Source organism: Dipodomys spectabilis, unplaced genomic scaffold (genome assembly GCF_019054845.1).
Source record: "Dipodomys spectabilis isolate Male_0828 unplaced genomic scaffold, ASM1905484v1 ptg000163l, whole genome shotgun sequence".
NCBI lineage: Eukaryota > Metazoa > Chordata > Mammalia > Rodentia > Heteromyidae > Dipodomys > Dipodomys spectabilis.
The window spans coordinates 19,948,027-19,975,019 of NW_024870840.1; the positions used below are offsets into that span (position 1 = coordinate 19,948,027).

General features: G+C 50.1%; 1 protein-coding gene across 2 annotated transcripts; it reads left to right on the top strand.

Moving 5' to 3' along the window:
* Csf2rb (colony stimulating factor 2 receptor subunit beta) lies at nt 1–25,381 on the top strand. 2 transcript variants are annotated; one of them, XM_042693374.1, is made up of 14 exons: nt 1–86; nt 5,887–6,089; nt 6,827–6,950; nt 7,884–8,074; nt 11,024–11,181; nt 11,260–11,428; nt 11,821–11,956; nt 12,070–12,227; nt 19,922–20,061; nt 20,976–21,138; nt 21,544–21,634; nt 21,812–21,869; nt 22,302–22,402; nt 23,031–25,381. In XM_042693374.1, the coding sequence occupies exons 2-14, from the start codon at nt 6,002–6,004 to the stop codon at nt 24,133–24,135; spliced, it is 2,682 nt and encodes an 893-aa protein (XP_042549308.1). In that variant the 5' UTR covers nt 1–86; nt 5,887–6,001; the 3' UTR covers nt 24,136–25,381. The 2 variants fall into 2 exon arrangements, with proteins under 2 accessions (XP_042549308.1, XP_042549309.1); XM_042693375.1 differs by lacking the exons at nt 1–86; nt 7,884–8,074 and having other exon boundaries at nt 6,001–6,089.
* The last annotated feature ends 1,612 nt before the right edge of the window (nt 25,382–26,993 follow it).

Here is a 26,993-nt window from a genome sequence, read left to right on the forward strand (position 1 = left end):
CGTCAGCATAAATAAATAGGAAGCCTGGGACGCTCTTGGCTGCCTAGAGGCTCCCAGTGGAGGCCAGCCTGACCCATGGCACGGAGGTAAGGCCCGGCTTCCTGGGCAAGGCTGGCTGCGGGGACAGCGAGAGTCCAGGAGGGAAAAGGCCTGGGGGATCTGGGGGTTGTGGGACAGCCAGCTGCCTGGGCCACTAAGGTGTTCGTGGCAATGAGTGTCTCCTCCTCACCCAGAGGTTTCTGTCTGCTGAACCAGGCCTCCCAGGGAGGGAGGGAATGCATGCGTGTGTATTCATATGTGTGTGTGTTTGCATGTGTACACCTGTGTACCAGGGGATGTGCACAACTATGAGGTGGTATTGTGCACAGACAGGGAGGCAAAGGAGGACCTCTCCCCCTCTCCCTCTCTCCCTGTCTCTTATCTCTGATTCTCTGTACATTCCTCCCTCCCCCCCTTTCTCTTCTCTGTCTCTCTCTCTCTCTCGTTCTCTATGTGTCATTTATCTATCATACTCTGCCCTGACCCACCCGTTGCCGGTTGGAGTTTGGGCTCGGGTGTGTTCTGGCTGAGTGGAGGAACCTGCCCCATCCCTCCTGTGTGAGCCCCAGTCTCGGGCATGGTAGGGCAGCGCCACCAGGAGCGCATAGGCTCTCACCCACCAGGCTCCATTGCCAGTGACTCTTAGATTTTTGCATAGTTTTGAAGTTTTCCGGTCATCTCTCCTGCTTCTTAATAACTTAAAAGGGAGCCAACCGTCAGCAGCTGGCACTCTGTATCTCCTTTATCCCTGCGCCCATACAGCCAGATGCCAGTGCTGTGGGTGAGCCTGAGTTGGTTGCTGAATGTGTTTAGTGTTTAACACCTGTTGTTGTTGAATAAAAGGAGAACAATCCAGAGTCATGTAGCATAGAAAGCAGAGTCCCCAGCCACTCCTTTCTTTCTATAGAATTGGGATTTTTGTATGACTCAGCATTGTATTATTATTATGACATAGAAAATACTGACAACAATATTGACGTATAGATGCCACTGTTGACCCCAACAGACACAGCACTGGTTCCCAGAGCTTTCCTGTCTTCCCCATCCTGGACCCCCACATAGAAGGTGTCTGCAGAGAGATAGGACCCATGTCACATCCCTCAGACAGGCTGAGCTGGGACAGTTTTGATTATTCAGTGTCTTGCTCAGTGCATTGCATGGAAATTTGCTCACTATCTCCTGACCCCTTTCCCTACCTGCTGGCCATTAAAGTTGCCCATCTTCTGATGTTTGCTAACCATTCAGACTCCATAGAGGATCACAGGAAACCTATTAAGCTGGTTTTTGCTCTGTGGTTTCTGACTTTAGTGACTTATGCAACCCCTCAGATTAAAGAAATAGATTTGATGCTGTTATTAGTTGAATTTTGATGTATGTATGTGTGCACATGCACACGCACACACGTGTGCACATACACACACGTGTTTGCAGACAGAATCTTACTCTGTAGTCCAAACAGTCTCCTTGGCTTCTGCCTCTTATGTGCTGGGATTACGGTATACACCACCACACCCAGGTAGTTTTGTCTTTGGAATCTTCATTTCATCTTTGAATTCAGAGTTACAGGTTATGTGTAATAATCTAACTTTAAAAAAATTATCATCTGCTTGTCTTGAAATTATTCATGACCAGTATGAGTCCTTCCAGGTCTTAGTGATTTGAAAAGCCACCATTCCCCAAATCATATATAGACTGGATTATTTCCCTATTGTTTTCTATCTACTGTGATGATCCTTTTTTTCCGGCAAACAGAGCCTAACTATCGTCTTTGGTTTGTTAGAATTTGGGAGCAGTCTGGAAAGCCCATGTTAAGTCTGTGTGGAGCCTTCATTCCTGCTGCACTGAGAACAGGATGATCTGGGGAAGGACAGCCAGCCACTGGAGATGGGCACAAAGCTCCTCGTGCTCACTTTTACTGGGAGGGAGGGAGGGAGGGCTGGAGGGAGGAAGGGAGGGAGGGAGAAGCTAAGGTAGATTTCTTCTCAGAGTTTAGGTTTCATGCAGGCATACATGCTCTTCAAAAAGGACAAAGTCTTCAGTAAGTTTTCAGTTCTCCTCCTCTGACCACACAGCCAACCCCATGACAAAGTTGCCCAAGTTTTAGTTCAACTTTGTTGTGTGTTTACATGGTGTTTCTTTCCATAGTAACATTCTTTTTCCTATTTAACTGTAAGTCCCACTTGCTTTAACTCTAGCAATGTGTGCTCTCCTATCATTTTGGAATTTGTCTTCTCAGAAATACACCTTAGAGCAATTTTTCTCCAGGAGAGATTTGAACACTTCCTTTGCTTTTATGTAACCAAAAAAAAGTGGAATGAGGGAGAGTAGTCCTGGGGTTCTTGAAGTCAGGGCCTTGCCCTCTCACTTGGCTTTTTCACTCAAGGCTTGAGTCATGCCTCCACTTCTGGCTTTTTAGGGGCTAGTTAACTGGAGCTAAGAGTCTCATAGACTTTTCTGCCCTGTCTGGCTTTGAATTGCAATCCTCAGATCTCAGCCTCCTGAGTAACTATGGTTATAGATATGAGCCACAGGCACCTGCCTCACAAGTCTCTCGTTTTGTTTTGCTTTAAATTAAAAAACCCAAGAAGTCAAAATAACTTTATTCTGAGATGACATGATCCCATATATAGGAAACCCCAAGGAATCCACAAAATCTCTTAACAAATAAGGTACTAAACAGTGCTGAAAAACAAATTCAAATAAAGCTAATGAACCAATTCAGAGTCATTTCAGAACACGATGTCAGAACACAAAAGTCATTTATATTTTTGTTCTCCGGCAAGGATGATCAAAAAGGAAATTGAGGGGGCTGGGAAGGTGGCTCAGTGGTAGAGCACTTGCCTTGCACACATGAGGCCCTGGGTTCAATTCCTCAGCACCACATAAGCAAAAAGAAAAAAGCTGGAAGTGGCGCTGTGGCTCAAGTGGTAGAGTGCTAGCCTTGAGCTGAAGAGCTGAGGGACAGAGCCCAGACCCAGAGTTCAGGCCCCATGACCAGACCCCCCCCCAAAAAAAAGGAAATTGAAACAGCAATTCCATGTAAACTAGTGTATAAAAGCATAAACAGAGAGTAAATTTAACCAAGGAGTTGAACACTTTGTAGAACTGAAATTTCAAATCCTTGCAGAAAGACGTTTAAGAGCTAAATAAATGGAAAACATTCTTTGTTAGTTGGTATGAAGACTCACTATTGTTAAGGTGCTGGTTTGGCTGGGTGTGTAGATCAGTAGTAGGTTACTTACCTAGTGTGTGCACAATCCCCAGGTTTGAGCCCCAGCCCTACCCCCAAATGCCAGTATAACTCCTGGTAATCTACAATCCCTCTCAAGTGCCAGCCTCCTTTTATCTTTTTTCTTTTTGGTTTTGAGACAAGGTCTTTCTGTGTATCTTAAACTGGCCTCAGATGCCTGCCTGCTCCTCTTACATCAGCCCTCGGAATGCTGGGATTACAGCTTTCTGACACCATACCCAGCTTGCTTGCTTGCTTGCTTGCTTTCCCTGCCTCCCTCCTTCTGTCCCTCCCATCCATCCATCCATTCAGCCTTTCCTCCTTTCCTCCTTTCTCCTTTCCTTCCCTTCTTTCCTTCCTTCCTTCCTTCCTTCCTTCTTCCCTCCCTCCCTCCCTCCCTCTTTCTTCCCTTCCTTCCCCTTTCTTCCTTCTTTATTTCTCCCTCCTTTTCCTCCCTCTCTTTTCCCCCCTTCTTCTTTCATCCTTTCTTCCTCCCTTTCTTCCTTCTTTTAGTTCTTTCTATTGTAGTTCCATTTGTTTTGTGTGTTTAATAGACTCTATTCTTAGAGCAGATTTAGGTTCACAGCAAAACTGAGTTCCCATACACCCTGCACCACTACCGCCATGCACACAGCCCTCCCCCACGCAAACACCCATGTCCTGTCCTGCACCAAAGTGGAACGTGGGCCACAAACCCCTGAACCTACACTGAGGAGCCATCACCGCAGAGCCCAGCGCCTCCCAAAGGCTCCCCATTCTACAGTTGTTGCTTGCTCTGCGGTTGGAGGAGTCACGGTGACGTGTACAGCATCCTTCACCTCCCATGGAGTCCTTTGTGTCTCCCTGAATCTCCTCCATGTTCTCTCACCCATCCCTCTCTCCCCAAGCCCCTGGTAATTGCTGATCTTTTAAAAGATTTTTATTAGCATATGCTAATTGGAGAAGGAGCATTGGCTGTGACACTTCCATGCATCCCTGCAGTGTTCCTGGTCAAACTTAGTCTCTTGTTTTTATAAACTGCCACCAGGTTATGGTGTTTTGTGATATTGGCTTTGACAGATTAAGACATTGGTGCAGACTTTTTTCCTCCACATTTTATCCTTTGCTTTGTGATTCAATTATTTGTATAAAACAGAAGATGTTGGTTTGATTTCACTTTTATCTGTCACACTTTGCCTGTGATTTCTTTTAAGTGTAAATAGGGCAAAACTATTTACTTCTGTAACTTAAATATAATGTGATTTCATTTTTAGCATTTACATTTTTATTTAAGAACATGTTTGGAGAATGGTATGTGATGGAGATTTGGGCTGGTTTCCAATATTACTTAATTCTCCTAGCATTTTACTAATTTTTAATTTATCTTTAAGTCATTGTACAAAGAGGTTACCATTCAACATCCACTTTCTAAGTAGAATACATCTTGATTAATGTCACTCCTTCCAACATTCTCCTCCATCTTTTCCAACTCCAGTTTTCCTAGTTTCATAGGATATGCATTGATTATTGCAATTGCATCCTCCCCCAAATTCCTCCCTTTTCAGAATTTTAAATGGATTCCCTGATTCCCTCCTCATCATGCAGGACATCCTTGAATAAAATAGTTTGTTTCTAACCAGTATGCAGATAGATAGATGATAGATAGATTGATTGATTGATTGATTGATAGATTGATTGATTGATTACATATGGATGGGTGGACAGATGGATAGATGATAGACCCTAGATAGAAAAACAGACACATGGGTGGATGTATAGATGGATGATGGGTAGCTGGATAGGTAGATGAATGAATACAGGATTGGATAAATGGGTGAATGGATAAATGGAAGGATGGATGAAAGGGTGGATGGATTATAGGTCAATGGATGGGTAGATGGATAGATGATGCATAGATGGATAGATTATAGATAATAGACAAATATGTAGATGGATGGGTAGGTGGATGAATGAGTGAGTGGATGGTTGGATAAATGGGTGGATGGGCAGATGGATGATGAATGAATGGGTGAATGGATAGATACAGATGGAGGAACAGGTAGATAGATGATAGATAGATGACAGACCATAGATAGAGAGGAAGATAGAGACAGCACACACATTTTGTGTGATGTTTTGAACATTACTGGAGAAAGGGCAGCTTGCTAGGTCTTCGTTGGCCTCTGGGTACTTCCCTGGTAGTCTGAAGGAAAATGGGGAAATCCCCAGGCTTTGGGAATAGGGAACTGACTAGCAGAGAGTGTTGTGGAAGAAATGGCAAGTGCAGCAGAGCGGGAGAGTACCCATCTCCATGCCACAGAAGAGGGAGCACAGGGAGAGAAGGAGAGAGCAGGGGAGGGAGGGGGAGAAGAAAGCGATCACACTGGGATGGCATAGCCAGCTCCCAGAGCAGTAAGGGCTGGCACACACCAGGCCTCCCCGTAGCTGTCCTCATCTCTGGGCACTGTACTAGCGTGCAGAGGGTCCCAGTTTCAGTGACCAGCCAGCAAGCCCAGCCCCTCCAGTTCAACCCTCAGAGAAAGGGGGTGTGCATCAGGCCACCTCCCTGGACTCTCAGTGCATGACCAAGCTGGTCCTCTGTGTCAGCACAGAGCTGACACAGCCCATACTGTCTACAGGCCCAGAGGAGGTGGAGACTCCAAGAGAAGAATCTCCAGAGCCAGAGACATGGACCTGGCCTAGCTTCCCACCAGGGGAAACCCAGACAAGCCTGTGCCACCCACCTGTAGGTCCATGGGTGACCAGGAGATGGCGCCAGTCTGGGGTTTTCTCCACATGGCCCTGCTGGCTGTGTGCTGGAGTCCCAGCTTGGTGACAGAAGGTGAGTCTGACAGATAAACCCCTTTATACCCCTCTCACTGCTGGATCTGAGGGGGCCACCCCCCCACAGACTCCCAGGTATCGGCAGCCCCGCCTTCCTCCACCGCTCTGTCCCTGGTCCCTCATCCCTGCTCCCACAACCCTGCCCAACTTTTCCTGGTCTCTGTGGGGTTCACACCCAGCCATAGGGTGTCTCCATAAATTGTTACCACATTCTGTAGAGTGTCCCCACATTCCTCTAGGCTGCTCCAGCCTCTCCTCTGACCTCTTCCCCACTGTACCCTCTGCCCCTCTGCTGACCGCTGCTTCCCACCTCCAGCCCCTGTCCCTGGGAGGACGGTGCCCCAGGTTTCTCTCCCTCCCCAATCCACAGCAACTTCCATGAGGACTGTGAGTGTCGCATCCTCTCTGCTAAACCCAGGCTGAGACTCACACCACAGTATAGGGTACACGGCTGGCAGGCTGCAGCTGACCCCCCGTTGTGCCTTTCCTGCCAGGTGGCATGTGGAGAGAGCCCAAAGCATGTCCTGACCTTGGCGGGGGGGTGGGGCATGGCAACTCCCCTATACATACTGAGAATCCTCTGTGGTCCCTGCTTGCCTGTCTGGAGAGGGATGTCCAAGACACGCCCCAGTGAGAGGCTCCTCTGGACACCTGGGCCTTCTACCGGAAGCTGGACACCAGGGCTGGGCAACCTGAGGAGCTGATGGGTGACACCCTCCTGCCTCTCCCCACCAGGCACAGTCCCTCTGGAGACCCTGAGCTGCTACAATGACTACACCAGCCACATCTTCTGCAGCTGGGCGGACACCGAGGACGCCAGGAAGTTCATCAATGTCACCCTGTACCGCCGGCTCAACACGTGAGTAAAGCTAGCACCAGAGACCCAGGCCCGTGTAGGCTGGGGGTGGAGAGGGTTGAATCAGAGTCAATACCAGAGACACTAGGCAGAGAGTACTAGGCCTGGGTACTGGTGTGTGATGTGGGAGTCTTGGGTCCAGCCTGCTGCAGGAGACAGCCACAAGGTTGGGGGGGGGGGCGGGAGGCAGTATAGAACGGACACCGAGACAGGGCCTATGGGCCAAGGTGGGGTCTCCATCTCCCATGGCTCATAGCTGGCTCCCTTCTGGACTGGTGGCCACCTCTGAACAGGCCATTCAGGCAGGTGGCCGGCTTTCCTCTGGGAGATCAGAGATGGGTCCTAGGTGGAAAGAATACAAGGCTAGAATCCAGCAATGCCAGACCCCCTGAAGGGAGCACCTCTACAGGAGGCCTGTGCCCTCTGTGCCCTCTCTGAGTGCGCCCTGTGCCTTGTCCATCTCCTCCGGCCATCTTCTGCTCAACTGGTGGCCTCCCTCCTTGCCCTGAGCCAGCAGAAGCCCAAAGGCAAATCCCAGAGTTCCAAGCCTCCTCTCCACCACTGCCCCTCCCCATCCCCCCTGTAGCCACCTGTCCCAGGGCGGGGGCCCTGCAGGGAATCCCCATCCCAGTTAATACTGAGGCCTGAGCCTAGGTCCCATGGCTCAGGCTTGCATCATCCACTCCCCCACCTCCACGTGAGCCTCACAGGCTCCCTGGTGCCCCGGGGCCAGTCCCTTTAGTCTCTTGGCCTGTGTTCTTTTCCTATGGTCTGAGGCCTTCTCCTCTTGTTCCTGTGTTATCATGGGATCTGCGTGTCCTCACCACCCCAACCCTGAGCCCAGACAAAACCCAGCACGCGAGGGACACTCGATAGCTCTGTGAGCCGTGGGAGGCCTTTATTCCCTCTAGGATCATGAGTGTTCTGTCCTGACAGGGATCGTGCACGGCCCGTGGCCTGTAACTCCACTGGCCACTTGCCCAAGCCAGGCTGCCCATCCTCCCGCTGTGTCTCCAGAAGATGTATCATTCCCTACGAGAGTTTTGTCCTCTCTGACAATGACTACTTCTCATTCCGACCCGACCGGCCTCTGAGCATCCAGAGCACAGTTCTGCTGGACCAGCATGGTGAGAGAACTGGCCTCTGTTCACAGCGGACCTCACAACAGGCCAGGGTGAGGGGCTCGAGGAGCAGAGGCACTGTCCTGGGGTTAAGATCAGGTCCCTGGACAGAAGAAGCTGTGGAGTCCTTGTGCTGGAGGTGCTGCAGGGGTGCAGTGTGAGGGCCTCCACCCAAGCTCCCCACTCAACTCCCCTGTACCCCAGCCCCCCCTGTCACCTGCTCAGCCATGGCTCCCAGGCTGAAGGCCTCCTCCACTATTCCTGTGGTGGAGGGGGTGTCAGCAGACAGGACTCTTCCTTGTGTTCGCTCGTCTTCCTTCTACAACAACCCATTCCATGGTTGCAGCCCATGGGGTTGGGAGAGGTTCCACCATGCAACCTGACCTGCGAGTAGCGATGGCAGTACAGGTCGTGTTCTCTCCCATGAGTTAGACCCGGAGCCTGTCTCCCCACTGCCCTCCCTGGAGGTCCTGGGGCCACTGGGGGCCCAGGACAGCAGCATGGTCTTGAGAGGTACCAAAGGGCATTGTGTCCATTAAGGGCTTATTCCAGGATGCAATAGAGGAAATAAAGCCAGTCCTGCAGTATTTCCTAAATAGAAGGGAAAGTTATTTTATAGTGTTGGCATGCCTTGTTGGTGAGCTTTCTAGACACTGACAGAATGCATGACAGAGGCATAGAGGAAGTCAGATTTATTTGACTCACAGTTTCAGAGGATTCATTCATCACAGTGGGCATGCCGGCCCACAGCACAGCAGCTCCCATGGAGGACAGGAAGCAGAGCAGGGCTGTAACAGGAAGGGGCCAGGCAAGGACAACCTCCTACTTCCTCCAACCACCTCCACCTCCTACAGTTCCACACCTGCAAATAGTCTGTTCCAATTCTGGATCTACCAAGGGTTAATCCATACATTAGGTCAGAACTCTCAGGGTCTCACTATCTCTAGAGACAACCTGTCAGACGCACCCAGAGATGTGCTTACTAATCTGCTAGGCCCTTGCCTTCCAGTGATGTTGACAATCGAAATGAACTGTCACGTGTGCCACGTTTCCAAACACAGATTTGGGAGATCAGAGACCCTCCCCCCAGGGGAATCGGGGCTAAGGTCTAAGGGATTGGGCAACACTAGATGTTGGCTAGTGTGCCACGCCAGGGGTAGCGGCAGGGACCTTGGAGGATCCAGACGAGCACTCCAGAAGGAAGGAAATAGCTTTGCAGCTGAGATCAGATGAGGAGGAGGTGCATTGCTGGCAGGGGTTCTACATGTGCAAGGGCCGGGAAGCGCAGAGGGCTGAGGCATGCTGGGAACTCCCTTCATGGGGTATGGTGTTCAGAACAGAGGGGACTTTGGGAGGGAGAGAAACAAAGGGTACTCAGCAGGGTTGAGACCCCAGGGCTGTAAGCCCCACAGGGAAGGTAGATGCCCCTCTGTCCCCTGGGTCCCAGGGCCAGGGAGGTGGGGCTCCAGCTATACTGAAGAAGGCCTCTTTGCAGGGGCACAGGAAGTCAGGGCAGAGGAGTAGGGAGCAGTACAAGGAAGAGGTCCCAGGGTGGAAGATGAGAGGGAGACTAGGAAGAAGCCAGGAAGCTCTTCATGAAGGAGAGATAGGATAAAGGCGGAACTCGGGACTGGCAGAGGATGAAGGCAAGGTGCGGCTGCAAACACAGCAGGCAGTCACATGATTCAGTCACCTGCTCCTACAGCAGGGCACAGCAAGACACATGGACGTCACAGTGTGGACAGGAAGACCAACATGGTGGAAGAGAGAGGAGAGTGGGGATGGAGGAGTGTGGGGTTTTGTCTCCTGAGGTTTTCTCTAAATCTGGAGATCAGTTCTTGTCCCTGAAAACTTGGCAGTGAGTGAGGAACAGATGTGCGTTGGCAGGAGATCTGTACGTCTCACTTCCTCTACCACTTCCCCCTCGGGGACATGAGCAGGTGCTGTAAGATGGCTGAAGTTGGCTGGGAACGGCTTGCATCCAGTGCCCCGTGGGCTCAGTTGGCGGCAGCTTCCTCCAGCTGGGTGCTGGGAAGACGTCCCATCCGTGTCAGCCTCAGGAGTGCAGTAACACCTGTCCTGGCTACAGTGGGGGCAGGGTGATATCTGCTGTGTGTGCACCATGGGGGGCCTAGGACTCTGAGGGCTCCCACTAAGAGAGGCCCTTACACAGAGTGCACCCTGCTGGCAATCAGACACAGAGGAGAGCAGGGCTGTGGCCTCAAGAATGTGCCTTTCTAACAGTGTGTTGAGGGCAAAGTGGGGGCGGGGGGCGCAGGTGGTGGGTAATGACTCCCCGAGGATGCCCACTGTGTGCACGTGCCCATTCCTTCCTCCTCTTACCTCCCACCCCCCCAGTACACCGCAGCTGCCTCTCAGGCCTGGAGGTGGGCGGGGGAGGGGGTGGCGAGGGGGGTCAAGACCCAAGCCCTGCCCCCAGGCTCCAGGCTTCCTAGGGAAGGCAGAGGGGATGTATAATCCTGCTTGGGTGGGGTAGTTACAGACAGCTGCAGTGAGACATGAACAAGCAATTCCACCAGTGAGTGGGAGTCCAAGAGGGTGGGTGCCTAGAGCAGGTGACACTTATACCAGGTAATGACAGTCCTCAAACACCTGGGGGACTTGGATAGGAGGGAGAGTGGGCCGCAGGGGAGCGAGCAGTCTGGCCTGCAGTGCCCTCTGCTGGGAAGGAGGCTGTGGTACACAGCTAGGCAGGAGGGGTCTGCTGATTGGTTTCCAGCCCCCCCTAAGGAGCTGGTAGTTCGCATTCAGAGCCCCCCTCCCCAAGTCCTGCCACTGCTTTCACATGGGGCCCACTGTGCTGGAGGTCAGGGGCCCAGGGCTGTAGAGGAAGGATCCCCCTCCTCATCCACCAGTGATGGGAGACGGTACTGGCAGGAGCGTCATCCTGTGGCCAGGCCGCCCTCACCTGCCCCGTGCTTCCTCTCCCCACAGTCCAGCCGCCCTCACCCCAGGACATCCAGGTCAGGAGCAAGGGAGACGAGTTCCTGCTGAACTGGACGGTGGCCCTGGGGGCTGCCCCAGCACCCTGGCTGTCACACAGGGACCTGGAGTTTGAGGTGGCGTACAAGCAGTGGCACCACTCGTGGGAGGTAGGACCCGGAGGCGGCTCTGCCCCAGCCAGGGACGTCGCCTGGCCTGGCCCTCCCTCAGCACCCCCTCTCCTGCAGGATGCCACCACCCTGCACTCCGAGTCCTCACAAGTCACCCTGGGGCCAGAGCACCTCACGGCCAGCAGCACCTACGTGGCCCGAGTGCGGACCAGGCTGTCCTCGAACTCAGGCATGTCGGGACGGCCCAGCCCGTGGAGCCCTGAGGTGCGCTGGGATTCCCAGCCAGGTAAGGGGACGATGGGGGAAGTGCCTCTCTCTGGGCAGTAGGGGTGGAAGAGTCCCCCAAGGTCTCTGCTTTGGGTCCTGATCTGAGATCCCAGGCCTGTCCCACATCCATGCCAGGGTCCTAGCTCAACTCTGCCCATTGTACCCTAGGGTCCATGACAAATAACACTGATCACTACCAGGAGTGCTCTATACAGGTTCCCCTCTGTCACCAACACTTGGAGACTATCCCTGGCCCTGAAATGGCTCACCCAGCCCCGATCCTCTCAAGCTGGTGGCACAGAGCGGACAGGGCCAGCCTGCTGTCATCCACGGCCTGGTGACCATGCTCTCTGTGTCCGAGCTGCACAGAAAACCAGAGCTGTGGCTGAGCAAGCCTGTCCCTCCTCCCAGGGGACGAGGCCCAGCCCGGCAACCTACAGTGCTTCTTCGACGGGGTCCACATGCTCACCTGCTCCTGGGAAGTGCGGTCCCCTGTGATCCACTCCGTCTCTTTCGGACTCTTCTACAGGTCCAGCCTTGGTGCAAAGTAAGTGTCCTGACCCACCCCTCCTCCTCGGGCCCCGGAAGGTCCCTGGGACCACAGCTCACTTGAGGTTTCAGCTCTCCTCTGGCCTGTCCTCAACTACTTGTGCTCCCCAGGGAAAAAGAGTGCTCCCCCGTGCAGAAGGAGAAAGTGGGTGACCTCTACACCCGGCACCACTGTGGGATCCCTGTGGCTGACCCCAGGGCCCATGGCCAGTACATCGTGTCTGTTAGACCAAGGACCGAGGAAAAAAACATCCAGAGCTCAGACCACAGTGAGTTTTCCCCGCCTCACTGTGGGCCAGCATGTGTTCCTTGTGACACCCCAGCAGTCCCAGGCCTAGTGTCCAGGCCTAGCGTGCGTCCCTTTCAAAGAAGCCCAGTTTTGTGACCTTTCTTTTTTTTTCCCGTGACCTTTCAAAGAAGTGCAGCCTTGTGACCCAAAGTGCTTGAGGTTCCTTTATTCCCCCACATCTTGGCCAGCATTTGCTGCCGTTCTGACTGGAGGGAGATGGATTCTCCCTGTGGTTTTGATTTGCGTTTCCATTAAGGCTAGCATGTTGAACATCTCTTCACGTATTTATTAGCCAATCTGTGTTACTTTTTGTTCACTTGCCCCTTTATAATTGGATTATTTGTTCTCTTACTGTTAATATTTTTAGGATTGATTGATTGTTTTCATCCATTGAACTTAAACTCAGGGCCTGGATGATGTCTCTGAGCTTTTTTAATTTTTTTTTTCCCTCAAAGCTAGTGTTCTTCCACTTTGAATCACAACTCTACTTCTAGTTTTTTGGTGGTTAGTTGGAAATAGGAGTTGTACAGACTCTCCTATCCAAGCTGGCTTCGAACTGAGCTCCTCAGCTCTCAGCCTCCTGAGTTGCTAGAATTACAGGTGTGAGCCACCAGCACCTGGTTTGAGTTCTTTATATATTCTCTATATTAATCCCCACTTGCTCATTTATTAATTGTTTGTTCTTTAACTGTTTAGTTTTTTTAGTTCTTTCTATAGTCTATATACTAATCCTTTATGGAATAGCTGGTGAAGATTTTCTCCACTTCTGTGGATGGTTTCTTGGTTCTGGTGACTGTTTCTTTTACTATGCAGAAACTCTAATGTAGTTCCCTTTGTCAATTCTTGCTCCTATCCTCTGGGCAGCTGGAATCCTATTCAGAAAAGATTTACTTGTGTCTATAACTACCAGGGTTTCGCCTCCATTTATCTATAGTAGACTTGAAGTTTCAGGTCTTCCTTTGAGCTCTTTGATCCACTTGGGTTGATTTTATACAGGGCCAGAGATAGGGGTCTGGGTTCAGTCTTCTGCAGATAGATAGCCAATGTTCCCCCAGGCAGCATTTGTTGAGGCTTTCTTTTCTCCATTATGTGATCTTGGCTCCTTTGTCAAAAATGATTCATTGGTAGGTGAGTGATTTTATTCCTGGGTCTTCTATACTGTTGCATTGGTCTTCGGGTCTCTTTTTATGCCAGTACCAAGCTGATTTTCTCACTGTGGCTCTGCAGTATATTTTGGAGTCTGGTATTGTGATACCTTTCATGATGTTCTTTTCACTTGGAATTGCTTTTGTTCTTCAGGGTCTTCTATCACATACTATGAAATTTAGACTGATTTTCCTAATTCTATGAGAGATAATGTTAGAATTTTGATTGTATTGCAGTGAATCTGTACATATGGCTATTTTTACAACATTAATTCTGTCAATCCTTGAGTATGAAAGGTTTTGCATCTTCTGATGTCTTCAATTTCTTTCTCCAAAGTTGTATAGTTTCCTTATAGAGTCTTTCACTTCCTTGATTAAGTAAACTTAGGTATTTTATTATTTTTCAGGCTATAATGAATTCAGTTGTTTCCTGGATTTCCTTTTCAACCTATTCATTATTGACGTGCAGAAATGCCACCATTTTTTTGAGAGTTGACTGTATCTTGCTACATTTCTGAAGGAATTTCTCAGTTCTAGATTTTTGGTGGAATCTGTAGCGTCTTTTAAGTGCATGATCATGTCTTCTGAAAAAGTTGATAATTTGACTCCTTTTTTCCCTATTTCAATTTCTTTTTATTTCTCCTGCTGTATTGCTCTGACTAGAATTACAGTACCATCTTGAGTAAGAGTGAAGAGAGTGGACATCCTTTTCTCAATCTTGAAATGGTTTTGGTTGTTTCCATTTTGTAAGGTATAGGCTGTAAGTTGTCATATATAGCCTTTATTAAGTTCAGGTTACTTTCCTTCTATTCCTAGTTTGTTCAGAGCGTTTATCATAAAAAAGTAAATAGCTTTTCTTCATCAGTTGAGATGATTACGTGTGTTTGTCCTTAATCCTGTTTATGTGATATATTACATTTAGTGATTGACATATTTTAAGTATCCTTGAATCCCTGGAATGGACCCAACATAATCATTGTTCATGATTTTTTGATGTGTTGTTGAATTTAGTTTGTAAGGATTTTATTGAGAATTTTTGCATCAATGTTCATTAAGTAGATTGGTCTATAATTTTCTTACTGTCTTTCTGGTATAATATTTACTTCACAGAAGGAGTTTGGTATTTTTCCTTTCTATTTCATGGAGAATTTTATTGTTTGTTCTTTTTTAAAGGTTTGATCAAATTCTGTCATGAATCCATCTGGTCCCGGGTTTTTCTTTGTTGAAAGACTATTAATGTTTCACTATCATTACTTCTTTTTTTTTTTTTTTTTTTTTTTTTGATCGGTGGTAGGGCTTGAACTCTGGGCCTGGGCACTGACCCTCACGCTTCAGCTCAAGGCTAGTGCTCTACCATTGAGCCACAGTACTACTTCTGATTTTCTGGTGCTTTATTGGAGATAAAAGTCTCTCAGACTTTCCTGCCTGGGCTGTCTCTGAACTGTGATCCTCAGATCTCAGCCTCCTGAATAGTTAGGATTACAGCGTGAGACACCAGTGTCCAGATCATCATGATTTCTTATATATCTCTTGAGGCAGTTTATATCTTCATGGTTCAATTTATGATAGGTCAACTGTTTGCAGAAAATAATTCTTTTTTCTGGATTCTTCCAACTTATTTGATAAGAAGATTTCAAAGTATTCCTTCATGATCCTTTGGATTATTTTGGTATCTATTGTGATATTCTTCTTTCATCTCTAATTTCATTGATTTGATAACTTTCCTTCTTCTTTTGTCAGATTACCTAGGGGATTGTCAACCTTACTTATTTTTCCATAACACCAACTTTTGTTTCATTGATTCTCTGTATAGTTTTTTTTTAGCCTCCATTTCGTTACTTTTTCATTATTTTTCTGCCCTAATCTTACTGTTTCTTACTTTCTGCTAATTTGGGGTTTGGTTTGTTCCTGTCTTTCTGCAAGTGTGAGGAGCGCTATTGGGCCGTGTGTTTGAGAGCTCTCTTCTTTCGATGTGTGCGCTCCTGGCTCTGCATGCTCCCCTCAGCACTGTCTCACTATATTCCACAGGCTGTGGCAGGCTGTGTTCTCATTTTCATTAATTCCAGGAACTTCACATTTTTTCCCTTTATTTTTTCAATAACCAGCTGGTCATTCAACAGTATGTTGTTCAGTCTACATGTATTTATATATTTTCTGTAGTATTTTGTCATTGAGTTCTAGTTTAATTCCATTATGGTCAGATACAATGAAGGGTGATTTTTTATTTCATTCCATTGGTAGAAGCTTAATTTACATCTCAAAAAATGATTTATTTGAGGGATATTTCCATGAGTTGCAGAGGAAAAAATTGTGTGTTATGCTGCTATTAGACGAAATACTCCGTAGATGTTTCTTATGTCTAGTTGATCTATGATGTTCTTTAGTTCTGAGATTTCTTTGAGTTTTTTGTTGTTGTTTGAATGACCTCTTATTGGTGAGAGTGGGGTATTGAAGTATCCTACTTTTGTTGATCTATCAGCATTTGTAAAGCCAGAATTGTTTGTTTAATTAACTCATGTCTGCTGTTATTTGGTGCATGAAAACTACTATAAATTCTACTTTAGCTTCCCTTTATTAAATTGAAGTGACCTTCTTTGTCTCTTTTGACTACTTTTAGCTTGAAGCCCATTTTGTCAGCTATATCCTACTTTCAGGGTCCATTTACTGGGAAGGCCTTTTTTTCCATTCTTCAACGCTGTGTTTGTCTATGTCAAGTGAGATGTGTTTCTGGTAGGCAACAAATGGTTGGGTCTTGTGGAATGTTGGACAATTAAGACCATTACAAATTTAATGTTAACATTGAGCCAGGAGCTGGTGGCTCATGCCTATAATTCTAGCTACTCAGGAGGCTGAGATCTGAGGAGGATTCAAAGCCAGCCTAGTCAGAAAAGTCCCTGAGACTCTTATCTCCAATTAATCACAGAAAAAGCCAGAGGTAGAGCTGTGACTCAACTGGTACAGCACTATCTTTGAGCAGAAGAGGCAGGGACAGTGCCCAAGCCCTGAGTTCAAGCCCCAGGACCAGCACAAGAAAGAAAGTTAAAGGTACATCGTATTTCTTGTCATTTTGATCTTTTTTTACATACTTGCTAATCTCCTCTAGTAGATTTTGTTCTTTCCTATATTTTTCTGTTTGGGATTTGCACAGAATGCCTTTAAGTATTTTATTGGTTTTTTGCAGTTTTAGTTGTTAATCATTAATTTCTTTAGCTTTCAGTTGTCATGGAAAGTTCTTATTTCTCTTTCACTCATAAAGGACAGTAGGCTAGGTTGGCAATTATTATCTTGCAGGACTTGAATTATGTCATGCCATATTCTCCTTGCATTTAGCGTTTGCATAGAGAAATCTGCTGATATTCTAATGGGCTTGCCACTGTAATTTACTTGTCTACTGTCTTTTGAGGCTTTCAATATTCTTTTTTTCTTTGCAATTTAGTGTTTTAGCTATAAAACACTAGGGGTATTTCTTCTCTAATCTTGCCTGTTGGAAGTTCTTTAAGCCTCCATCAGATGTATGCCCCCTTCTTTCTCAAATTGTGGATGTTTTCTATTATTATTTTATTATATAGGCTCTCAATGCCTTTGGTTTTTTATTTCGCTCCCTTTTTATCCCCATTATATGTAGGTTTGGTTTTTTGGCAGAGTCTGAGCTTATAAGTCCTCTTTGTAACTTAAGTGGTTTTTTTTTTTCAACAGTCTTTGATCTACTTCCTTTGCTTTATCTTCACCCCCTGATAGCCTGTTTTCACCTTCTCTTTTATAAGCTAGGCTTTCAATTGCATTTTTTATTTGCGTTACTGAGCTCTTCTCTTCCAGGATTTCAATTTGATTTTTTTCAAGATTTTGACATCATTATTGATTTCCTCTTTTATATTCTGCATCACCTTCTATATTTCATTCCTGTGTTTTCTTGTGCTCTCCAGTTCTTGTTCTCTTATTGCTGGACTCATCTTTGAATTTGTTGAGCTATTTATTGTCACCTCTTTTATTGTATTGACCATTCTTGTCATTACTGTTTTGACCTCCTTGTTTGAGCTTTCTTCTGCTTCAGTATCACTTGAATCCTTTATTATGGAGTTGCTGGTTCTTGATAGCAGCATTTCACCTTGTTGATTTGTTAGGTGAGTGATTTTTCCCCCCTGGAATACATGCCTTTGGGCAATGTCTGGGGTGAAGTGTGAGTAAGATAGAAGTGAAAATCTAGCTGATGGGTTATAATAGAAGAGATGTGAATAGGTAAGTAGGTACTTGTGTGTGTGTGTGTGTGTGTGTGTGTGTGTGTGTGTGTGTGTGTGTGTGCAGGCCCCCCCGCGCGCGCATGCACACACACACACACACACCATCCCAAATAACAGCAAATAGAGAAAAAAAAGGAAAAAAAAAAAACAAGCAAAAGAGTAAGAATGCTCAATCAAAACATAGCTCAAAATCCCTAAAAAGAAACAGAAAAACAGTTGAATCAAATTATATTTAGGTAACTTAGTTACCTGATGGGAGTGCAGGTAATGAGGAGGGATTTGGTATAGGGGAGCAGGGATAAAAATAAATACGGACAAGAGAGCTTTTCTACCAGTAGATAGAAAGTGTAGTGGGTGGAGAGGGGCTACAGAAAGAGGACAAAGGTATGATTTAAACTTGAATTACAGGGGGTGGGGATGTGGCTTAGTGGTAGAGTGCTTGCCTAGAATGCATGAAACCCTGGGTTCAATTCCTCAGAATCACATAGAAAAAGCCAGAAATGGTTCTGTGGCTCAGTGGTAGAGTGCTAGGCTTGAGCAAAAAAAGCTCAGGGACAGTTCCCAGGCCAGGAGTTCAAACCCCAGGACTGGCAAAGAAAGAAAGAGAGAAAAAGGAAGGAAAGAAGGAAGAAGGGAAGGGAAGGAAGAAGGGAAGGGAAGGAAGAAAAGGAAGGGAAGGAAAGAATGAAGGGATGGGAAAGGAAGGGAGGAAGGAAGGAAGGGAGGAAGGAAGGAAGTTGAATTTCAGTAGGTAGGCTTGATACAGACATGCTGAGTTCAAAGAAAAAGAAGGAGCAGGAGAAGCAGAAGGAAATGGTGGATGGGATGAGGTAAATAGTCTATGATAAAAGTTAAGAACTAGTGGCTGGGAAGGTGGCTCCATGGTAGAGTGCTTGCCTAGTGTGCATGAGGCCCTGGGTTCCATTCCTTAGCACCACATAAGCAGAAGAAAGCCAGAAGTGGCGCTGTGGATCAAGCGGCAGAGTACTAGCCTTGAGCTGAAGAGCTCAGGGACAACATCCAGACCAAGAGTTCAGGCCCTACCACCAACCAAAAAAAGAAAAGAAAAGAAAAAGACTACTGTATCAGCCATATAGATTTTTTAAAGAAAAAACCCAAACAGCAACAAAAATATACAGCTAAAGCAATAAAACCAAAACAGCACAAACCGACGTACATAATGCAAAGTATGTTTTTGATTGTTCTTGCTTCTCTAAATGTATGAGAGAGAAGGAGAGAATATAATCTGTGAGGTGCTCCTTAGCTCTGGGAGTGAGGACTGTTTCCTTCAGGAGTACCAGATTGCAGACTTTAGTTTTCCCTCCCCCGGTGCAGGGACATGGCTGCTGGTAGCTCTGTTCTATGCTGTTTTCTTCCTGCTGAGAAAGTTGTTCTACAGTGTTCTGGCTCTGGCCACATCTTCCATTGATTCTGGCTCTCTTCTTTTCTTTCTCACTTTAAAATCTGGTCTCCTCAATGACACCAGATTGTTCTCTTCACAGAGTGAAAATGGAAGATGCTTTTAGTTTGCCATCTTACCCCTTATTTGGTTATGAGCCATCTTTGTTTTTCCTAATGGATAGATAATAGGTTGAGTGACTAACTTAAAGATGCCAAGCTAGTAGGAGGTAAATCAAGATTAGTATGCAGAAATTCTGATACTGTTTCCACTTTCTCTGTTCTTTGTGTTTTCTACCTTGAGGCCAAGTGGGAGGGACTGTCTCAAAGAGGCTTCACAGTGTGGCTGGGCAGGGAGCCACCTAGACGTGGCTGAAGGCCAAGTACAGCTGGTGTGGGGGCTTTCCAGATGGTGAGAACCTGTAAGCAGGTTGGGTCCTGGCTCCACACCTCATACCTTCCAGCAAAAGAGCTGAGGTCGAGAAGCACAAAACAGTCCCATCTAAAGACACTAGGGCAGCAGGGAAGGGCAAGAAGTCTGCTCTTCCACTGTGTATCTGCCCACCTGGGACAGGTTTCTTAACTATGCTGAGACCAGGTTCCCAGCGTATAACACGAGGGCGCTGTAGGACCTGGCATGGAGGGCAGTGAGAATGGACTCCAAGCTTGATGGTGGCTGTCATGCAGTTGACAGCCTCTACTGCTTACAAACACCAGCCAGCAGGCACGACGAAGCCTATCTAGGCATCTCCCAGGAGCTGAGTGGCCATGATGACACTGCTGATGTGGTGGCTTGGCGAGGCCCAAAGAGGCCTCAGTGGTGGGGAGCTGGGGCCCCTGTGACCACTGCAGGGGTGATGACCTGGTGACCCTGAAAGTTTCCCTCCCTGCAGTCCAGATGCCATGCCCCACCCTCACTGTGAATAAGGATGGAGAGAGCTACAGCCTGCGCTGGAAAACCAAGAAAATGTACTACACGCACATCGACCACACGTTCGAGGTCCAGTACAGGAAATCCACAGCCGATTGGGAGGTGAGGACCTGGAAAAATAACAACAACAACAGGAAATGGAGGGAAGGAGAGGGAGGGAGCCCCCACCCCAAGGAGCCTCCTCTGCCTGGGCCTTGCAGCTGTCAGAGGTGACCACTGGGACTTGAGTGACTGCACCCCTGAGAAATGAGATGGTCACCGCCCCATTTCCTGGTGAGGGAACTGAGGCTCCTAGAGCTGACATGACATGGTCACGTGACCAGAATGGACCCTGAATTACAAGGTTCAGAGCCCATCAGTGTGGGGCCAGCTGAGATAAAGGGATGGAGGTTTTCAAGTCCCAAAGTCCTGGGAACATGATACATGGGAATGGTATCTGGACCCAAAGGATAGCAACTGGGAATAGACTGGTCCTGAGGCCAAGGCTGCCCACAACCCCCCCACACCTCTGTCTCTGTCCCCTCCACCAGGCAGGTCTAGGACCTGTGCATAGCCATTGGCTCCAGAGAGCAAGCCCCTAGCCTAGGCCAAAAATGGGGAAACTGAGGCAGGAGGGGGTGTCAGGCAGAATGAGGAGGCTTAGGTTTGTGGATCCAATTTCTGAGACCAGGGTGCAATCTACCTGTCCTGCCTTCCTGAATAGGCTGGATTTGGGGTACAGGGCCACCCCCAGAATACCTGGATGGTAGAGGGGCCTCCAGGGAATGGTAGGAGGAGGTCAGCCCAAGGGATTCCGGGCCCAGGTGTCATCATTGGCACTGTGGGAGGTACAGGAGGGTCTGGTCCCATTGATGTACTATTGGACTGCATGGTCTGATGGGGTCCCCCGTGGTGACCACGAGAACCTAGGAGCTCTGGATACAGCTGATCGTGGATGGCAGGGGGAGGGATGGCAGCCAGCCTGCTGCACCAGGCCAGGGCCTGGGCCTCAGCCTCGGTGCACCTGCTCTCCCCAGGCCAGCAAGAAAGAGATCCTGCAAAACGCCCACAGCATGGCACTGCCCACTCTGGAGCCCGCCTCCATGTACGTGGCCAGGGTGAGGGTCAGGCCCAACTACGGTGTCTACAATGGGATCTGGAGCGAGTGGAGTGAGGAGCAGTCCTGGACCACAGAGACGGGTATGTCTGCCTCACGACTGTACCTCCTGGGCAGCGCCACGGACCCAGACAGGGAGGGCTGGGCATAGACACACGACCATGGGCCCCTCCACCTCACCCTCCCTCCTGTACCCGGAGGCCCAGGGCTCACAACAACACCTCTGCGAAGTCCCCAAGATGGTCAGGCCAAACCTGTGCCTCCTACACCACCGGTGCTGGCATCCAGGCCTGCCCCACCCCCAGTGTCCTGCTCTGTGACTCCGGGTCTCCACCCAGGCCTCTTTCTTAGCTGTGTCTGGCCGCCCTGCCCAGCACCCTCCAAGCCCTGGGCCCAAGCAGAGGTCCTGAGGGACAGCAAGCCCCAGGCAACTCCAGGCCCAGGCCTTTCCCTCCCACCTGACACTCCTTGTCCCTCTGCTGCCCAAGTGCTGCCCTTGTGGGTGCTGCCGCTCATCCTGGCTGGAGTCACCCCCACCTTGCTCGTGGCCCTGCGCTTCTGCGGCATCTATGGATACAGGTCAGTACTCGCTGCAGCTCAGGTGAGGCCAGCCAGGACCCCAGGGACCACCAGGCCTGGCTGCCAGACCTGCTGCTGCTTCCTGCTCTGCCACCTGCGTGTGGGACCTCCGTTTCCCCTCTGCACATAGCTGGCCTTGAGGTCTCTGGTGATGGCCACCTCCCTGATGTCTTCCAGGCTGAACAGGAAGTGGAAGGAGAGGCTGCCCAACCCCAGCAAGAGCCTCCTGTTCCAGGTGAGACCTGGCTGGGGCTCTGCTCCTGGCTCCCTGTCAGTGTTCCGCCACCTCCGGGCCTGTCCTGGCACGGCCCCAGCCTCGAGCGCTTGGAGGCTGGGCTGGTGGGAAGGTGGATCCGGGGAGGAGGGCGGCCATGGTGGACATCAGTGGTGGGCACAGGAGCCCGTGGCCAGGCAGCACTGGCCTGTGAGGGGCCACAGTCCATGTCCGGAGGAAACCTCACTGGGAGGCTTGGGATCCGCAGCTACCCTGTCCTTGGCTGCTCAGGAGCCCCGGGGTCATCGCAGCCCTCCCTGGGCCTCAGGTCCTTGGTGTCTGAAGGCCGTGGCTAGTCAGGACATGCGGATACGGCTCCCTGAGTTCCCCCATTCCTCCACTGATCCCCGGGGTCCCCACCACCCACAGGCACCCATGTCCTTCCTCTTGCAGGGTGGAAGCGCAGGGCTGCGACTCCCAGACAGCACATGGGCCGGCGCCGGCAGAAGCCCCCCTTCCTGGGGACCATGGGGACTGTGTCCTGAGCTGGAGGGGTGAGTGTGTGTGTGTGTGTGGCTCTGACTGCGCCTGACCCCTGGGGAGCGGGAGGCCAGTGTAACCCCACTGTTACACCATGGGTGGAGATGATGTGGCCTGTGGCTCATAGGGGAACAGACCCACAGCAGCTCCCAGGTAGACTCGGGGAGAACTTCCTGACTCCCAGGTTAGGGAAGCACAGACCAGGGACAGGGACTTCACTAGAGTCCCCCTGCCTCTCCCTTGCCCTGTGACCCAGGGAGGTGCCACACGGCAGAGGCTGCATGGTTGACGGAGTACTCCCCACCCCCCAGGGCCCCTGCCCCTTTTGTAAAACGGCATTGTCTGTTGGGGAGAATTGTTGGCCTGGTGGGTAGAATAATCAAAGGCAGGATTGGAGCACAGGCATATCATGAACCTGGCCTGAAGGTTCTGTGGATGACCTTGAAGGTTCTGTAGATGACCTTGAGCTAAGCATTGCATATGTGATGATTACCAAGATACAAAACCTCTTGAGGCCTGGTCTCTCCTGCGCACTGACTGTGAGATCAGATGCTAGGACTTCCGGATCACCCAGCCTCTCCTGGGCATGTGCAGTCACCTGCCCCCGCGGCCTCCACACCTCGGTCTCTGATCTTCCCACAGGGGACTGAGGGTCAGTGAGGTGTCGCCTCTCACCACAGAGGACCTCCATGTTAACTACGATTCACCATCTGAGCCAGACACCACCCCAGCTGACCCTAGCCTGCCCGCGGAGCAGCCCCCCAGCCCTCCACCTGACTCCCCGGCCCCCACAGGCCACCCTGAAAAACAGATCTCCAGCTTCGACTTCAATGGCCCCTACCTGGGGGCCCCCCACACCCGCTCCCTGCCCGATATCGTGGGCTTCCCACCCTCACAGGGGGGTGGGAGCCCGAGGCCCCCACTGCCAAGCTCCCTGGAATACCTGTGTTTGCCCCCTGGGGGACAGGTGCACTTGGTCCCCCTGGCCCAGGTGACAGAGCACAGCCAGCCTGCAAGTGAGGAGCGTCAGCGCAGCCTGGAGGGATGCGAGGAGAGCCCCTCCCTGGAGTCTGGGAGAGGCCCTGGCCCTCACCCCATGACCTCCGAGCCAGGGGCCAGTGGACAGGACCCACAGGGCAGCCCGGCAGCTCTGCCTGCTACCCCTGCGTCTCCCGTGGTGGCCTCCGACTATGTTACCACTGCAGACATGGCCTTCGCCCTGCCCACAGGGACCACGTCGGTCTCTTCGGCCCCGCTTGTCCCTGTCTCAGACCACGACCCCAGCCTCTGTCCTCAACTTCCCAGCAGGCCTGCTGGAGCAGCCTCAGAGAAGCCAGCGTTTGAGGGCTACGTGGAGCTTCCTCCAGCCACGAGCCACGCCCCCAAGTCCCCTGTGGGTGGTCCTGACCCTCCCAAGCTCAGCAGCCTCACCCCAAACCCAGGGGAGACTCGGGAGGATGTGGCCCCAATGTCTCCACATTCTGAGGGTCTCCTTGTCCTACAGCAGGTGGGAGACTACTGTTTCCTTCCTGGCCTGGGACCCGGTCCTCTCTCCCCTCATAGCAAGCCCTCCTCCCCAGGACCCGGCCCTGAGGTCGGGGACCTAGAGCAGGCTTGCCCGGCCAAGAAGCCACTGTGCCAGCCCACAGCCCAGATGCCAGCCATCCAGTTCTTCAAGTCACTGAAGCAGCAGGATTACCTTGCACTGCCCCCGTGGGGTGTCAGCAGGCCTCCTGAGGTGTGCTGAGGCCTGGGCCTCTCTACAGAAGGGGAGGCCTCCACACTGAGCTCAGGGGTCGCCCTGCCCCCCTCTCCCCCCCTCCGCCCCGTGTCTCCCCAACTCCAGGATCTCTGCTCCTGCCCTTCCCTGTCTTGTCTCTGTTTCTCTGTCTCTCACGTGCACATGTGTGTACACACACGTATTTTTCTTTGAAGTTAACTTCACTTTAGGTTCTGCGTTGGAGCTTCCGTGCGTTTCCTCTACCTCCCTCTCAGTTTTAAGGCCTCAGCTTTCCTTGCTCGGCTGCACCCTGTCTTTTTCACTGGTGTATCAGTGGAGCAAGGCTGGGGTCCAAGCCCAGCCCATTCTGAGTGAGACCTATGTGGCGTGCTTAAGGGACCCCCCTCAGCTGCCTGGCACCCCCAGATGACATGGCTGGCTTGTAGCCGGGCACAGGAGAGAGGGGTGCCATGTGGGCCCCCCAAGGATTAGATCTTGATAGACAGGATCTGGGCCATTCCCTGGCGTCAGGCTGGGAAGTCCTCAGCCCATCTGTCACGCCAAGAAAGCAGCACGGCAGCGTGTACAGGGAACATGCTGGAGGCTGCCTGGCCCTCGGCTGGGGCCCTGGGGGTCCTCACGGAGAGATGGGGGGCCTCTGGGGAGGGGGGCCTCCTTGCCTCATGTAGTCACTGGTGTGGGTGATGCCACGTGGTAGCCACGGTTGGGACCTGGCTGGCGGCACAAGAAGAGAGAGAGGTCTAGAACACACTTTAGCGATGGTGGAGAAGTTGGGGAAACGTCCAGAAAGCAGGAAGGACAGTGAAGTGCTGCAAGATGCTCAGCTGGCCCCACTGGCTGTGGAGGAGGGGAGGGGCGCTGCTTCTGGCTCTCTTGGGCCTCTGCTTTTCTGATATGCAGAGCACGATGGCATTGCATGGGGCTGGTTGGCATTATCTGATTTTTATTACTTGCGTAGGTTTGTGTATCATATCTTGAGCATTGGAATTTTTATTTTCTTTTTTGTTTTTTGGTTGCTGGACAGAGTCCATAAAGCTGTTTTTTCTATTAGGTGCTACCTTTCTCTGGTGCCATGTTTGAAATGATTGGCATGGGTCTTTCACAGATGGGGCCAATCTCCCTTGTGGTGTGTGATGTAGGTGTCCTTCTGTGAAGGGGCGTGGTCCGGCCCGAGAGGCCCCGCCTCTGCACTGTCATGGATGATCCATCACTGCAGGGAGCAAATTTGCAAAGGCCGTCACCACCATTACACCATCTGAATGGATTATTTGTGTTATATGTTGAGCTTGTCCTGGAACCCATACACAGCTGTCTTTCCCTTCTCTGCAAACCCAGAACCAGGTGTGTCTGTGTTGCACGTTTATGACGCAGGCCTGCTGCTAGGGACAAGAAAGCAGGAATTCTTATGGCTCTCGTTCACCAATTGCCGCTCAGTGCAGCACAGTTTGTGGCTGAAGAAGTGGTGAACAAATTCATGAATTCAGCGGTGGACGGCAAAGCCCATAGCAGGGAGTTAGTGAACTGCAACGCAGAGGCCTTCGGGAAGATAGAGAAGGGCTCCATGTGAGACCTGCGTGACCATTATGTTAATTCCACAGTACCCTTGCAGAGGAACATTCTATAAAACACTTGTAATACAAAACAAAACGCTGGATTTGATTTGTGTGTGTAAACGTGAGTGTATGCGTGTGTGTGTGAGAGAGACAGAGAGACAGAGAAATGGGGGAGAGGCAGTCTGAGGATTTGTTCTTTGAGCTACTGAAGGGTGGCGCCATCTCCACTGAGTGTAGGGTGGCATGCGCAGACACCATAGCGAGGTGCAGGCTGCAGTCATCTTGGTGGGAAGCAAATCAGCTTGTGGAATATCTCATGGGGCCAGGGGAGGAGAATGAAGACCAGCGTTGCATTTTTAAAATTAGGATCCCTTTTATTATGCTATTTTGCATAAGCCTTGCAAGCTAGATTCATCTCTCCTGGCAAGGGAGAAGGGTCCTGCAGATTTCAGCAGACATAAAAGGTTTTTAAGGAGTCAGGAGCTAGTGGCTCATGCCTGTCATCCTAGCTGCGCAGGAGGCTGAGATCTGAGGATTGCAGTTTAAACCCAGATTGGGAAGGAAAGTCTGTGAGACTCATCTCCAGTTAACCACCAAAAAGTCAGAAGTGGAACTGAGGCACAAGTGGTAAACCACCAGCCTTGAGTGAAAAGGCTCAGGGACAGCATCCAGGTCCTGAGTTCAAGCACCAGGACCAGCACACAGAGGGGGAGAGAGAACAATATCAACTTTTTCTTGTATGTGTACTGTTTTCTATCGCATGTTGCATTGGAAAACAGAATTTTTTAAAGAAAACAATGCATGGATTCAGTAATCCTGCGGAGACTGCTGCCACCTAGAGGTTGGCATCAGACATTACCTCCACCCTGCAGGTTACTGCTCTGGGGTTACACAGTGGAGGACATACTTTGTGGGAACTTACAGTGACAAAACACGACGCTACGTGCATCTGTGCATGAGAGCCCAGTGCAAACTGGAGATGTGAGACCACGTGTTCACAAATTATTCAGAATTCCAAAACCCTAACAGTAAAACAGTAAGAAGAATGGACCAGGCACTGGTGGCTCATGCCTGTAATCTTAGCTGTACAAGAAGCTGAGGTCTGAGGATCACAATTCAAAGCCAGCTATGGCAGGAAAATCCATGAGACTCATATGTCCAATTAACCACCAAAAGTTGGAGGTGGACTTGTGGCTCAAGTGGCAGAGTGCCACCCTTGAGCATAAAAGCCTGGGACCATCTCGCGGGCCCTGAGTTCAAGCCCCAGGACAGACACACACACACACGTAACTTTCATCAGCCCATTTCTAT

Coding starts and splice junctions, on each gene's coding strand:
- Csf2rb (XM_042693374.1), top strand. CDS start 6,002: ATGGGTGACCAGGAGATGGCGCCAGTCTGGGGTTTTCTCCACATGGCC. Junction 11,429..11,820: donor GCGCTGGGATTCCCAGCCAG/GTAAGGGGACGA, acceptor CCCTCCTCCCAG/GGGACGAGGCCCAGCCCGGC. Junction 21,635..21,811: donor TGCGGCATCTATGGATACAG/GTCAGTACTCGC, acceptor GATGTCTTCCAG/GCTGAACAGGAAGTGGAAGG.